At 40.9% G+C, this 15,255-nt stretch overlaps 2 protein-coding genes across 2 annotated transcripts; one reads left to right on the top strand and one right to left on the bottom strand.

Annotated features, from left to right (window-relative positions):
• Window positions 1-1,799: 1,799 nt before the first annotated feature.
• Window positions 1,800-3,055, bottom strand: LOC115200103 (galectin-1-like). The gene is made up of 3 exons (XM_029762840.1): window positions 2,922-3,055; window positions 2,360-2,531; window positions 1,800-2,083 (listed from the first exon to the last, which is right to left on the bottom strand). Exons 1-3 carry the CDS (start codon window positions 2,936-2,938, stop codon window positions 1,937-1,939), a joined length of 336 nt encoding a protein of 111 aa, XP_029618700.1. The 5' UTR covers window positions 2,939-3,055; the 3' UTR covers window positions 1,800-1,936.
• Window positions 3,056-3,549: 494 nt separating this feature from the next.
• Window positions 3,550-7,267, top strand: LOC115194628 (PRKCA-binding protein-like). The gene is made up of 3 exons (XM_029754518.1): window positions 3,550-3,554; window positions 6,748-6,859; window positions 7,084-7,267. Exons 1-3 carry the CDS (start codon window positions 3,550-3,552, stop codon window positions 7,219-7,221), a joined length of 255 nt encoding a protein of 84 aa, XP_029610378.1. The 3' UTR covers window positions 7,222-7,267.
• The last annotated feature ends 7,988 nt before the right edge of the window (window positions 7,268-15,255 follow it).

The following is a 15,255-nucleotide window of genomic DNA, read 5'->3' as shown; positions in this document are numbered from 1 at the left end:
TGTCTTAGGACGGTAAGTTGGTGGTTGGAGACATCCCTCTAGTGGTATGGGGGCTGTGCTTTGGCAAAGTGGGTGGGGTTATATCCTGCCTGTTTGGCCCTGTCCGGGGGTATCATCGGATGGGGCCACAGTGTCTTCTGATCCCTCCTGTCTCAGCCTTCAGTATTTATGCTGCAGTAGTTTATGTGTCGGGGGGCTAGGGTCAGTCTGTTACATCTGGAGTATTTCTCTTGTCTTATCCGGTGTCCTGTGTGAATTTAAATATGCTCTCTCTAATTCTCTCTTTCTCTCTTTCTTTCTTTATCTCGGAGGACCTGAGCCCTAGGACCATGCCTCAGGACTACCTGGCATGATGACTCCTTGCTGTCCCCAGTCCACCTGGCCATGCTGCTGCTCCAGTTTCAACTGTTCTGCCTGCGGCTATGGAACCCTGACCTGTTCACCGGACGTGCTTGCTGCACCCTCGACAACTACTATGATTATTATTATTTGACCATGCTGGTCATTTATGAACATTTAACATCTTGACCATGTTCTGTTATAATATCCACCCGGCACAGCCAGAAGAGGACTGGCCACCCCTCATAGCCTGGTTCCTCTCTAGGTTTCTTCCTAGGTTTTTCGCCTTTCTAGGGAGTTTTTCCTAGGGTGTTTTTCCTAGCCACCGTGCTTCTGTCACATGTATTGCTTGGTGTTTGGGGTTTTAGGCTGGGTTTCTGTACAGCACTTTGAGATATCAGCTGATGTACGAAGGGCTATATAAATACATTTGATTTGATTTTGATTTGATCTGTACAAACACCATGGAGGGGCACAAACCGAAGGATCACAATGTCCCTTTTCATCGCCCTAAAGGAATCAATGGATGCCACTTCAGAAACACAGTAGAATTTTGGATAGATTTTTGTACAACTTCAGTAACAAGTAATTGCCGGTTTTACCCCTCCCATGAATCAGAGGATACATATCTTTTGAAAGAATACAGAAAAGCTGGCCCAAGATTTGCTGATTGGAGCATCACACCAGACCTCTCTGAACTTCCGTACTGGAAGTGGTTTGTTTGTCGATATCAAAAAGACCTGGAAAGGTTTTATGACAAAAAATTCCAGGGCAGAGGTGAAATTCCAAATGAATGGAGGAAGTTCACAAAACAGCAAGCTATTGAAAGCTTAAAGAAAATCTAAGGGGAGCTCAAATAGTAAAAACATACAGACATGATGGCACAAGCATGATATTGTAAACATGTTGACATTGTAAACATGAACATAGTCAGAAACTGAAAAACCTCTTGGCAATGTGCCCTTGAGCAATGTACAATAAAGCACCGCTTTTATTATTCTAATCAGCTAGGCCTATTACACGTCTTATTTTGATTCAATCATTTAACTGACACTGATAGACTAACAGGAAAAAGCCTAGTTATTGGCCTCATTTTGGGATCAAAAATGTATATGCAGATGTTTTGAGTGTGAACAATTTATCACATTTTCTGTCAAGTGATAAATCCTTGTACTATTGTATTGTATTACCGTAAGCAAATACTCAATAAACGCTCCGAAATTATGACATATTGTTTGCTCTTTCTCACCAATATAATTCAATATTGACTCCAATATTTCACCTGGCCAAGATGTGGGTGCAACACTTTTTGTAGTAGTAGTAGTAAAGGAATCAAAATGATTGACAAATAGTACCATAACCTCATCCTCATATTACCCTTGTGTTGAGTGTACGTGCGATTGTGAATATTATTGCAACAAATATACTGTACTATGGGGAAAAAAAGATAAACAATGATAGACTGTGGTCAACCCAGATACATATTTAATATGTCCAACAGTTCACTAATACATATATTAGAACAATGATTTGATAAATGTCATTGCTCCTGTCCTAACCCATTGATCTAACTAAATCACCCCTCATATATTGGGGTCTAGTAGATTTTGAAAGAAGTAAGTTTGAGGTCTCCTTTGATACGAATGTAGGTAATGACGTCTAGGCCTTCACGATTGGGGAACATGATCTCCTGTCCATCAGGCATCTCCACTTCAAACATGTCGCCCATCAGCTTCAGCACAATCTTGAGAGGGAGAAACCCCATTTGTTTACATCATTAGTGTTGTAGCACATTCACCCTTACACCCACATGGCCAATTGCAACGAACAAGCTGGACTAAGCACTGTGCAGTGTATTAGCGCTAGTTTCCTTAAAACAATACTAGTGGTAGATTACATGGACATAGGCCCTAATTGTTTCTGTTATATTGAACACCTGAAACACTATGCCCAAGATTCTCCATTTGCCTAGTCAGGACCAAACCCCCTCCCTCCATATTTTCAACCTCAATTTTCACACCTTGAATGTAGAACTCCTTTGGAGGGGATTGTGGATCTCTCTCTTCTCATCACCCCAGCAGCCGGCAATCTTTGAGTTGCACATGAGCACAGTACCATCAGTGTCATCATTGAAGCGTGGGTTAAAGTGCAGTGCCAGGTCGTCTTCATCACAGCCCAGGTCGATCTGGAACCTGGATATATAATACATATAATACATGTCTGTCTAACATGAATTGATTTCACACATACAGTATACCAAAACAAAACCATTCTCTGGTCCGTCCTCCTCTTTTGAACAATAATTTGTGAAACTGGTAGTTTATTTATTTTTTTATGCATAAATGAATCCTATGGGTCCCTCTTTGTGATATAAACACAAAAACAATTAAATGCAGCTCCCGAGTGGCACAGTGGTCTAAGACACTGCATCTCAGTGCAAGAGGCGTCACTGCATCACATCCGGCTGTGATTGGGAGTCCCATAGGGCGGCGCACAATTGGGCCAGGTTTGGCTGGGGTAGGCCGTCATTGTAAATAAGAATTTGTTCTTAACTGACTTCGTATTTTTTTTTTTAAATGTACCTCTCAGCCGCATCCATAATCCTCCCCTGTACTTTGAACTGGTCTCCAGCTCTCAGCTCCACATGCTTCAGCTCAAGTTCCTATGAAGAACCATATAATTAAATTTAGTGCTTTTGAACATAAGGTAAAAGGGATTTTGTATTTTAATATGTCATGTTGGGTTATAAAATATTTAATGACTGACTTTTAATAATCATTGGAATCACTATGTGCAGTGCATGTGTCGGGTTCACCTTGGGGTCATGATAGGGGCTGTACCAAATGTTTGATGTATTATAATAATTGATTATGCGTATGTTGTATTTATAGAAGGGGGGGTTATAAGACCCCTCCCTCCTTACATTTATAGGGTCCTATACTATAGATTAACAATATAGATTAATATTCATTATAATGTTTAATATTGTTCCACAGTCTTTTCTAAGGTCTCTTATAAAGAAACGGTCTGAGAGATTTGTGACTGTGAGACAGAACTCTGCAGGGGAGTGAAAGAGATAAGAGACTAGTCAGACATTCCACTATAAATCAACTTGGGGAGTGGACATTTACTGCTGAGCCTTTAGATAACACTGAAACTCTTGTTTGTATAGTTGTGTAGGCATGGGTTTGGTCTCATGAGTAGAAGGTAATGACGTAGGCAGTGACATCACTAAGATATATGACTGCAGGCATAATAAAACAACTCGGACCCTTTTCTATTTTGCAGAACTTACTAAGAAACATGCGTGCTATGTTCCTGTTGACTTGCATTAATAAAGGTTTTTGATTGATTTAATTAAAGATATTGTCTGAATGCTAATTTCACCAATGAGCCAATGATTGATAAGGAACAAGGAACGAACCCCAACACATGCATAGATTACTTTTTCAACAATTACCATGTTGTCAAAACATAATCAAGACTCAAGGGCCTGACTATTTAAATTAATTCACTCAGCAACACAAAACTGATATTTGATCAAAGTCACTCTGATCAATAATCAACTGTGTAGTGCTGCACTGTATATTATAAACTGGGTGGTTTGAGCCCTGAATGCTGATTGGCTGACAGCCGCTAGTGGTAGTAAATGACTGTCCAGTGAAAAATCTTACTTTTAAAAGCTCATGTTGTGTTAACTCATACCCAAATAATGTTATCAACTCATCTTTTACTCATATTTTGTGGTCAAAGCATACATTTCAGAAAAAAAACACACTTCAAACCCCACCTTAAAGTTGTATCTCAAACAGACCGTTTCAAAAATGCTTGTTATTTCCTCATATAACATGATGTCACGTTTTTGGCCGAGACGTCTCATTGGCTCATTGGCTGAGCTGGCCATTAAGTCATTTCCTTGTCGTTAATATTTTTAATTACTGGTATACGCCCACGGCATTCTGTTGTTGGGGTACGCTCACACCATTCAAACACAGAAAAGCTGCTTTTTAACATACATTTTTAAATTGAAGGAAATAACTATTTAACTAATATTGTAATTAATTATAGGTCATATTTAATAGAAATCTGGAAGCACTGGACAGTTAAAGTGCATGATCTGCCCTTAACAAATACAACAATGAATAGATTTTATGAATCAACAGTATATTCACATATGGGAAAGTGTGACGACTTCCCTAGCCTATCAACCTTTTTAGTCTTTGAATGGTCTTCCAAGTGCAAAACATACAAAAACGCTATTGAAAATATTCTATAAAAGGCATCAGGTAGAATAAGTAGATGAATCCACAAATACAATTTTATACATATCTTAAATGACAGCGTTTTCATGAATTTTATTATATAATATTGAAATACAGTCCAAAACAGTATGGTCCTTGATATCTGGAATCCTTGGGACCTCCCTACCCAATTGAAGTAGAAATGTTAAATGGTTAAGGTAAGGGTTAAGGTTAGGTAAGGATTATGGTTAGGGTAGGGGTTAAGGTAAGGGTGGGACGTCCCAAGGTCCAGGATAGCGCTGACCATCTCTATGGGGAGAAGGGAAAAAGAATCAATGACAGTTTCCGCCAAATTCCCAGAAGTGACGAGACATGTAAACAGAATCTTCTTTTTGACAGATGAATAACCCGTGAAGTGGTCTGAAGAAATACAAAATAATCTAAAATAAAATGTACATTTAAAGAAACATTCCCCAGGGGCATGAGACAAACGTTTGTCTTAAGATAACAACACGCGTGTCAACAACTGTGTCGGAGGTAAATAGCTGGCCAGTGGCCACCTTTTTTTTTTATCATGCTCATTTGCAATACACATACTGCTGACAGCTGCCAACATTAGGTAGCCTAGCTAGCAAGTAAGCTAACCATTATTTAGGGAGGTAGCTTGCTACTAACGTTGCCAGTTTTTTGTTGTTGCTTTCATTACAAAAGTACATGTTTGACTATTGCGACAACATAACCTCACGAGTGGCGCAGCAGTCCAAGGCACTGCATTGCAGTGCTAGAGGCGTCACTACAGACCCTGGTTCGATTCCAGGCTGTATCACAACCGGCCGTGATTGGGAGTGCCATAGGGCGGCGTACAATTGGCCCAGCGTTGTCCGGGTTAGGGTTTGGACGGGGTAGGCCGTCATTGTAAATAAGAACTTGTTCTTAACTGACTTGCCTGGTTAAATACAAGCCTAGCTGGGCTTGAACCAGGACCGACTAGCTGTGCTTGAGGAGACGAGGACCACCAAGACTCTTCCTAGAGCTGGCTGCCTGGCCAAACTGACCAAGAACCCGACGGTCACTCTGACAGAGCTCCAGAGTTCCTCTGTGGAGATGGGAGAACCTTCCAGAAGGACAACCATCTCTGCAGCACTTCACCAATCAGGCTTTTATCCTAGAGTGGCTTGACTGAAGCCATTCCTCCAGTAAAGGGCACATGACAGTCCGCTTGGAGTTTGCCAAAAGGCACCTAAAGGACTCTGACCATGAGAAACAAGATTCTCTAGTCTGATGAAACCAATATTGAACACTTTGGCCTGAATGCCAAGCATCACATCTGGGGGGAACCAGGCACCGCTCATCACCTGGCCAATACCATCCCTACGGTGAAGCATGGTGGTGGCAGCATCATGCATTGGGGATGTTTTTCAGTGCAGGGACTGGGAGACTAGTCAGGATCAAGGGAAAGATGAACGGAGCAAAGTACAGAGAGATCCTTGATGAAAACCTGCTCTAGAGCGCTCAGGACCTCCGACTCGAGCAAAGGTTCACATTGACTACAATGACCCAAAGCACACACCCAAGACAACGCAGGAGTGGCTTCGGGACAAGTCTCTGAATGTCCTTGAGTGGCCCAGCCAGAGCCCAGACTTGAACCTGATCAAACATCTCTGGAGAGACCTGAAAATAGCTGTGCAGCGACACTCCCCATCCAACCTGATAGAGCTTGAGGGGATCTACAGACTAGAATGGGAGAAACTCCCCAAATACAGGTGTGCCAAGCTAGTAGCGTCATACCCAAGAAGACTTGAGGCTGTAATCACTGCTAAAGGTGCTTCATCAAAGTACTGAGTAAAAGGTCTGAATACTTATGTAAATGTAATATTTTGAGGGGGGGGGGGGTTATTATACATTTGCCAAAATTTCTAATAACCTGTTTTTGCTTTGCCATTATGGGGGTATTGTGTTCAGATTGATGAGGGAAAAAAACAATTTTATCAATTTTAGAATAAGGCTGTAAAGTAACAAAATGTGGAAAAAGTGAAGGGGTCTGACTACTTTCCAATTGCACTGTACATCTCATCTAATTGGCTTTGACAGCGCTTGCTTTCCCAAATCATATTGTAGACACTAGACAGACAATGTATTGAAAGAATCTCCAATTATTCTTCAACAGGGGGATCCCTACAGTCCCTGGGACTATATCCCTGAAGAAGGATGCTCAGAACCTGATAGGGATCAGCATCGGGGGAGGGGCGCAGTACTGTCCCTGTCTTTACATTGTACAGGTATTATGTACCTGTACCTCAGTCCATTAGAGCGGTTGTGTTTGGTTCTGAAGCTATGTATCCAGAGTGTTAACAAAATCAGAAACATTAGATTATAGATGCATTGTATAAAACTTTTTCTTGAACTTTCTTAAAGCAGTTTGTTTTAAGGCTCTGAGCTCTTTTGGCTTAGTTTTTTGTCATTATTGGATATATTCTTTACCTGTAACTGGGATCTCTGTCAGGTCTTTGACAACACCCCTGCTGCTCTGAAGGGGACTCTGGCGGCTGGCGACGAGATCACAGGAGTGAACGGCAAATCTGTGAAGGGCAAGACAAAGGTGGAGGTGGCAAAGATGATTCAGGCTGTCCAGGTACATTAACAGGGCTTGGAATCAACTTGTCAATAAATTTTGGTTTGATACTACAAAATGCTACAAACCAGTTAGTGTATTTTCTATAGATATTTTTTTGATAGCCACACAACCCAAACCATAAGGTTTATATACCAACACTGACAAGATTAACACTTACCAGTAGATAAAAATAGAAAGTCCAAAGCCACAGTATTTTATCCTGGATTCTGTATTTTTTGGCAGTAAATGACCAGTCAGTCTGAAAAGGGCTGCTGTCCCAATTAGATGTTGAACAAGAAGGACACCTCAGAGCTAGTGAGAACAGGACAATAGCCAGGAGTTTGGGCCCTCACATCACCAGTGTGGAGTGGCAATGTTGTTTTTAGAATCCATTGTGATGACACAGAAAGCTATGTGAGTTCAATGACTACGCCACCATGGTCTGTGTTTAGGATTAGAGAGATGCTCCACTGTCTATATTAAAGGATTATAATGTGCCATTGTTGCCCTTAGGCTTCGCTGACTCTTTCATTTATTTGCATGCTATGACCACTGAGTTGAAATTGTCACAGTGGTATTTATTGATATTACTTGCAAACTTTGTGCAGTTTTATCAGAGGATCTGTAATTCTTATGTTTCTACACTTGCCGAAGCACCTTTGTTTGGCTTAAATACTGCTATATTGTGCAGTCTTGTCCTTCATGATTTTCCGTTGAAATTAATTGCAGACACACTTTGTACTCATGGATTGTTTGGCAATACCTGGTTGAATATGACCTGCCTGTCACTCGAGTCCCCAGACGAACCAGGGAAGGGAGCCAATGTCAGGTTAGGTAGATCTATCAATACTGTATTGCCTGGGGGAACCCCATAGGCTATATATTTTCGTTTGAGTAATATGACCCCTGGAGGAAGTGTCGATGTGGATTTGCATCATGGTTTTTCATTATATTTAGGTGGTCTTTGAGTTACTGTCTGTCTTATCTCTTCCATGCATTTCTCTCGTATTTGCAGGGAGAAGCAGCGATCCACTACAACGGCTATTCCCAAACTGGGGCGCAATGCCGTGATTCACATTTTCAAACAGTCTATTTAGATTTTCCAACGGGGATATACATTTGGGTGATGTTTTTTTCTCGCATGAGTAGCCTCGTTTCACTGCCAAAAATAAAATGAAACCATCTAGTGTTCTGCGAAATAACAACACAATGTCAAATACAGGTAGCCTAGTCAAATAATTAACATCCAATCACATGAACCGTTACTCTCTCGTGGGAATTCCACTAACGGTCAACTTGTAGCCAAACGTAGCTGCTGCTCATTCCATTTGATCGAAAATTGATGAATGGCTAAAAAAAGTAAGGCCCGCATCCCGCATCGTAACAGCTCTACTGGTAGTACTGCTACTACCAGCAGTACTACACCTGCACACGACACAAGTTGTTCTGCTTCTACGAGCAAATCCAATGCTAGCAGCAGTAATTCTACATTTGTTGCTAGCCCAGCTAGCATGAACACTGACAGTTGTGAATCTGATGCAGCCGAAGGGCTACTGCCCCCTTACCCGGGAAAGCAACAGACAGGGATGTTGGACCATCGAAGAGGCGCAAATATGATGAGAACTACATTGATTTGGGGTTCACTTATACTGGGAGTAGTGCCTTTCCTCAGCCACAGTGTGTTATATGTGCAAATGTACTTTCTCACAACTCGATGAAACCTTCACTTTTGCACAGACATTTAGAAGTGAAACATGCCAATTTGAAAAATAAGCTACGGGAGTTTTTTGAGCAAGAATTAAGATGACTTTCGAGTAGTAAGACATGTATAAAAGCAACAGATACCATTAAAAATAAGGGGCTAGAAGCGTCTTATATGGTGAGCTACCGAGTGCTAGGACAGGCAAACCCCATACTATTGTGGACGACTTAATTCTTCCTTCTGCCGTGTATATGGCTGAAGGAAGAACAGATGTTTTGAAACAATTACTGCTTCGCATACAAGCTAGTGAATTCTTTGTGTTACAGCTGGATGAGTCAACAGACGTGGCGGGCCTGGCACACAATTGTGATACAAGAATTTAACAAGGCCAATACATGTATATTCCTATACTCATCAATGACTGTCCTCGGCCTATTTCCAATTATGACACTTCGATTCAGGATTTTCATCATCATTTTCATTAAAGGAACAGTCATCTAAACGTTGAAAATTGTTTCATCAAACATTGGCATCTCATGATCAAAAGAAACGGAGTCATCTTCCTGGCCTGGAGGCCCGCATTCGCCATCCGATCGGAGCTCGGAATCGGTCCATATCTCACCAACTGCTGCGTCATCGATCTCTCGAGAGTCCTGGTGATTAAACCTCTTACACATGGGACGAGACAACATACACACAACACAAACACACTCATACAGGTGAAAGCAGCCCATAATACAGTTCTTACAACACTTTTCCATTTCCCAGTCATGAGCTGTGTTATCAGGAATGTACGTACAGCAATGAACCTAATCATTCTACCTACACCGCCCTCTTCTGCCAATAATATATCGAGAGTCAGTCTATTTTACCAGGTCATGAGGGAGGTGGCGGATAATTGGTCAGAGAACCTCTTTACTGCATCCCCGGTTTCATTCATGAATCTCTGCTGATTATAAAAGATGTCATTAATCCAATCCACATTTCTATTTATTGTCAACCACCAAAATAATGTAGTGTTAAAGCCTTCACATATTTGATTCATAGCTTTGTATTCATCTGGAACTTCCCTGAGGATGCCAATAGCATCCATCTAGACAAAGCTACTCCCATCCTGGTCAAAACTCCTCCTGTGCCTACTTTAGCCACCTATAACTGGCCTCTGATGACTAACTCGAACTGGTTGGACCAATAACCCCAGGGGGCAAGTTCCTAACCACCCTTTGTGGTAATTTCTGCCGTATGCGTCCTGGTACTAGCCCAGCCTACATCAGTTATAGGTGCTATGAGGTTAAACATTTTCTCCTGTGCTTTCAAACCTAAGTCAGTCACATTAACGATTACTTTCAGCCATTAAAATCATCTAAGTTCTCGGTGCCATTCTTATATCTATAACACTGGTACTCATCAGGAGTTAAGGTGAACCGAGGTGGGTTGGCTGAGTACTTCAATCTGGCCAACCCCAATTCCTGTACAGTTGTCTGCTTCCCCAGGAAATTGTTTAATGTTTACCTTAAATTCTACATCTTGATCTTCTTTGATTCCTTATTCTGTATGTCACTCATCAGTGTATTATATAGTTCATCTTTTACTTCTTCTCAATGACAACGGTATCTTATGATTAGTACCAGAAGGTGGTGGATCTGAATGTATCAGAAAGATTAGACTATGATGCAGCTCAGAGTCTCTACTCTTCCCAAAACCACCAACCCTCTCCTGCCCTTAGTCGATCTGCTAGGTACCACCCCATACTCACACCTCTAGGAGCACACACAGTGATGAACGGTCGGGATAGGGAATCTTCGTTAAAGAGGTAACCCCCGGACCCTGTTGGTACTCGGTTCTTCTCCTAACTCTGTGTGTGATCAGCAGTGCTCATATGTGTACATACCTCCTTGCAGTGGATAACGTGGACCCAAGTGACTCTCTCAGCTTTTCTAATGGCAAAGGCAGTGGTTAACAGAACCTGGTATGGGCCTTCCCAACGGGGCTGCTTCCAGTCTTTTCTCCTCAGGGACTGGATCCACACCCAGTCTCCTGGTTGGATTGAGTGAATCACCTTCTCCTGTAATTCACCTGTTGGACACAAAATCTTGGACATACGGGTTTGGTTAACAAACAGTCTTCTCACTAGTTCTGTTAGTATTTCTTCAACTTCTATGTCTACCTGTTCTGGTATCTATTCTCCCTAACTCTGGCATTCTATAGGCTTTACCTGATTAGCTTAAATGTCATCCATCATTTAAAAGATGGCTCCTAGTAAACCAACTCTAGGGATAATATCTTGACTTAATATTTTAGCTACCATAATCATGTCCACCAAGTAAGTTGGGAACGCTTCTACCCATTTGCTATACTTATCTATTATTGTTAAACACCCCTTCTTCCCCTCCTTTCGGAATAGTTCAATAAGTCCAATTCCAAATGTTGGAATGGATATTCTACAAAAGAAATTGTTAAGTATTTATCCTCTAGGCCATCACTCTTTCCTAACTACTCTACTATACTTCCCTCCCCTTGATACATTGCTTAGCCTATGTATCAATATTGCTGCGTATCCATACAATGTCTTTGGTAGGATAAGTAAATTATCCTTATGTCAGACCTTCTCTTGTAGGATGCCCCCTTTCATTTTCCACATGTCCAATTTTCCCTGGGGCCTTCATCCTCGGCTATTCTGTAACAATTCTCTGTCAAGTGTTTTATCTTCTTTAAGATGTATCTGTGCTGTTTTGTATGGTTTTAAATGTCTATGTGCTTGTCTGTGTAAATAGTAACTTTTCTCTCCTTTCTTATTTCACCGGTTCTAGTCAATGCTACTATTTCGGCCTACTGTGCAGAATAGTGTCTGGGCAATGGTTCAGTGTCTAACACCTGAAACCAACTAAGCTTTCATTGCCCTTTTAGTTAGGGTAACAATTACTTTCAACAAAATGATCATATCTCCTCCTAGCGAATTTACCAAACATAAACTTAAAATCAAAACTAAAATACATGCCTGCCAACGGAGCCGCTAGTCTCTCCATGAATTAATATCCTAAAGCTAAGTGAACCAAATTCTCTTCCTATCTACTCCTGCTGGCCCCCCTCCTTTCTTCCTGCTACTCCCCAACCCTCAAGGTTTCAGCAGTGCAGGGGAGGATTTCTCCATCTGCCCTTCTATTTATCTGTCTCCAGCTTTTTCTCATAATATGGGTTGTTTCCAAATATTGACTAAATGTCTCATTGTCTCCTTGGTTGCACTCCTGAGTTTTAGAAAAATCAACCTGTCTAGATATTGCATATCTACTTAATTATCTCGATACCCTCAATAATCCAGGATCACCTACAGATGTCATATATCCCTGTCCTGTTGACATAAGTCTACCATTATTAAACTTATTCACAACAAAATATAGTAATACTATTATATCAATTCCACAGCCTTGTTGTGTTACATCTCTTACACTGAATTCAACACCAGCTGACTTCCTAAGGGAAAATAAACTTATCTAGATCATGTAAAAAATACCCCTGCTACTAGTCAAAATATTTTCAAACAACATAATCAGATCAAAATGACTAATCTGATTTACTCCACCAAGAAAAATTATTTTACCCTTATTGTTCTAGGAAAATAGACTTAAGGAAGCCTACCCTTAGTCTAAGGCTTTGCCCTTTTAGTCCTCTCATTGGTTCAAATTATCAATTGTGTCTAAGAACTTTAACTCCATCATAATTATCAGTTCTACAAATTCCCTTAAAATCAATATCACCAATGACCTTAAATTCACCATCCAAATGGCTTTTCAATGTGGCTGATCAGACCACACAGGGAAGCCACTAGAGGGGTCAAAAGTCATACCACCCTTTCAGAACCGTGTTTCTTACTACATTAGACAAATAAAGGCTAAGAACTTTATTCACATTTTGTATCCCAGGTTACCAGAACATTCCCTATTAAAAGAATTTCACGTGTTTAATTAAAACTCAGAAAACAAAACTTCCAAAATGCCATGTGTGTATACCCCTTTAAGATATCATGTCCCTAGGATTTTTTTCCCAAAGAGAGCTAAGCGCTTCTTTTTCCATAAAATAACCACTTGGTCAGCGTTTCATCCTACTACACTGATTCAAAAACCCAAAAGTTGACTATAAACAAAACCTAATAATACTTATGATTCCATTGTACTCCCCACAATCATTAGTTTTAAACTTCCTCAATGGTTTATGTGATTGAACACGCCTTTCCTTCCTCCCTCCTCTGAGTCTGGCTGTGGGCGCCTGACCTTCTTCTCTCTGTATTTGTCTCGAACCCCTCTCTGGCCTCTCTTACTTCCCTCAGATCTGCTAGCCCCCACCCTACGAGGTTCTGTTTGATGGCACAACTTATCTCGGGACGCATTCCACTGAGGAAAGCAATTTTTAATTGCTGATAATACGGGGCATCAAATCCATCCACTACCGGGGGTTCTATTAACCCACTATTTGCGTTGGACACGTCCTTTAATCTCTCTAGGTATTGGCTTATAGTCTTATGAAATGTCCAAGGGTTTAAAAAAATATCATGTATATCGCCACAATTCTGTCGCAATTATTAATTTCCGCTCCTTATAATTCATTAGATTTCAGTAACTGCCTTTTCCTTGATTCTGTCATTCAAATACAACTCCCATTCTCTATAAATCCTTTAAGCAGGCCATTTAGACCACAAACAACGTACTTTATCGACTCTGTCTTTCCATTTAAACTAAACAAGCTATCAAAACGTTTGGTTTCTATCTTAAACAAACACTAACAACCGTATGGTTCCAGTCATAACATAACAATAATTAAATTAAACTTTAGTCCCATGGTGCATGGGCTGGGAACCAAACCCAGGTACCCCGCATGGCAGGCAAGAATTCTACCACTGAACCACCAATGCTATTGTTCATGTTTACAATTTCGGTAGTTGTGTCCTACTCGGTCACAATGTTCACAGGGTGTTTTACAGTCTCTGGCGAAATGTCCTGTTCTATCGCAATTAAAACACCGCTTCTCTCCGTCTTTGTCAGCGCGTCTCCCTGTTTTTCCCCTTCTGTCTACAGTGACTGTCTCTATCCACTTTTCTCAATAAGTTTGCTAAATCCTGTTCTACTTTCTGTGTCTCTTCCTCTCTACCTCCCTTGGCTCCCTGAGGACCAGCATATGGGGGAGGGGGTAACGGTACGGGCGGCACTTGATGTGGTTGCCTCCGTCTCACTACCACTACCTCGTTATCTGGGTTCTCCCGCCATCCCTGGTCAGCCAGGGAGGGGTATAATTTGGGTTTAGATGGTGTCTCTGTGGGAGCCATGGGAGTCCTCTCTGTCTGCTCCTGACTACCCAAATCATTGTTAGTAACGCCCTTATCCCTGGCCCCATCCGCTCTCTTCCTAGCTTCTGCCAGCCAAACACGAGCGGTGTCAAGGCCTTCTGTGCGCTGCTTCTCTGTCTTATCCCCACAGACCCTATGTATTTGTTTTATCCTTAATTCCAATCTTTCAACATTTAAACATCCATCCTCCATTTCGGGCCAAAATAAAATGTTCCTCTTATCTTTTCCCAGCATAAAACGTTAATCTCCCGTTAACACCGGGATCTCCTTAGAGGATTTACTACCCATGTTGTTAAAGTACACTCGTATTTATTCTGCTTCTTCTCCCTATCTAGAATTTTAAAAGGATTATTCGTAAGAACCTTAAACTATCTTTTATTCTATGTGCTTTAATTTATAAAACTCTGGATCAAATACAATCAGTGTCTACTCGCTGTTAATCTTTATGTGTATGCTATTTACCGTCGTTAAGTTAGAATTGAAGAATAATTATTATTAACCTAGAATTTGAGGAATAATTATCGGTAATTGCTTCTATCCCACGCTTAAAAGAACAAACCATTTTTTTTTTTTTTTTCTATTTCGACTGTTGATTTGAGCAATATGTTTTCTATATGTATCAACACCCATTAATTGTCCTTCTCACAATATAGAGTTATTCTGCTAGAATGATCATACGTATCTATCCTAACACCCTGTCTTTATCTCGCTCATAGACAAACACTGCAACCCGTTTTATTTTTAGGTTTTACTGCCTGTCTTTTTCTCGCGATTGTTGACAGAATTCTCCTCACACGCCATCACTCATCCCAGCATAGTTACTCTATCTCTCTCGAAACTTTATCTATAGAGGGGACTGTCGATCAGACATTAGGTCACATACGTATGCAACTATAAACTATTTTCCAGGGGTCGTAAAGCCCTAGTTAACAACCTATTTATCTGTTGCTTAATGTAATTGTTGACAATAATATCTGTTTCTCACTCCGCCATATTAGGTCTCACTTCTCCCATAGATAAT

This window comes from Salmo trutta, chromosome 1, assembly GCF_901001165.1.
Source record: "Salmo trutta chromosome 1, fSalTru1.1, whole genome shotgun sequence".
Classification (NCBI taxonomy): Eukaryota; Metazoa; Chordata; class Actinopteri; order Salmoniformes; family Salmonidae; genus Salmo; species Salmo trutta.
Note: the sequence above shows the minus strand (reverse complement) of the source record. Positions and strands in the feature narration are given on the sequence as shown.

Excerpts from the sequence above, each read along its gene's own strand:
- LOC115200103 (XM_029762840.1), bottom strand. Across the intron at positions 2,084-2,359 it reads AAAGGAGTTCTACATTCAAG|ATTGTGCTGAAGCTGATGGG; the intron begins GTGTGAAAATTG and ends CTCCCTCTCAAG.
- LOC115194628 (XM_029754518.1), top strand. Across the intron at positions 6,860-7,083 it reads CCTGTCTTTACATTGTACAG|GTCTTTGACAACACCCCTGC; the intron begins GTATTATGTACC and ends GATCTCTGTCAG.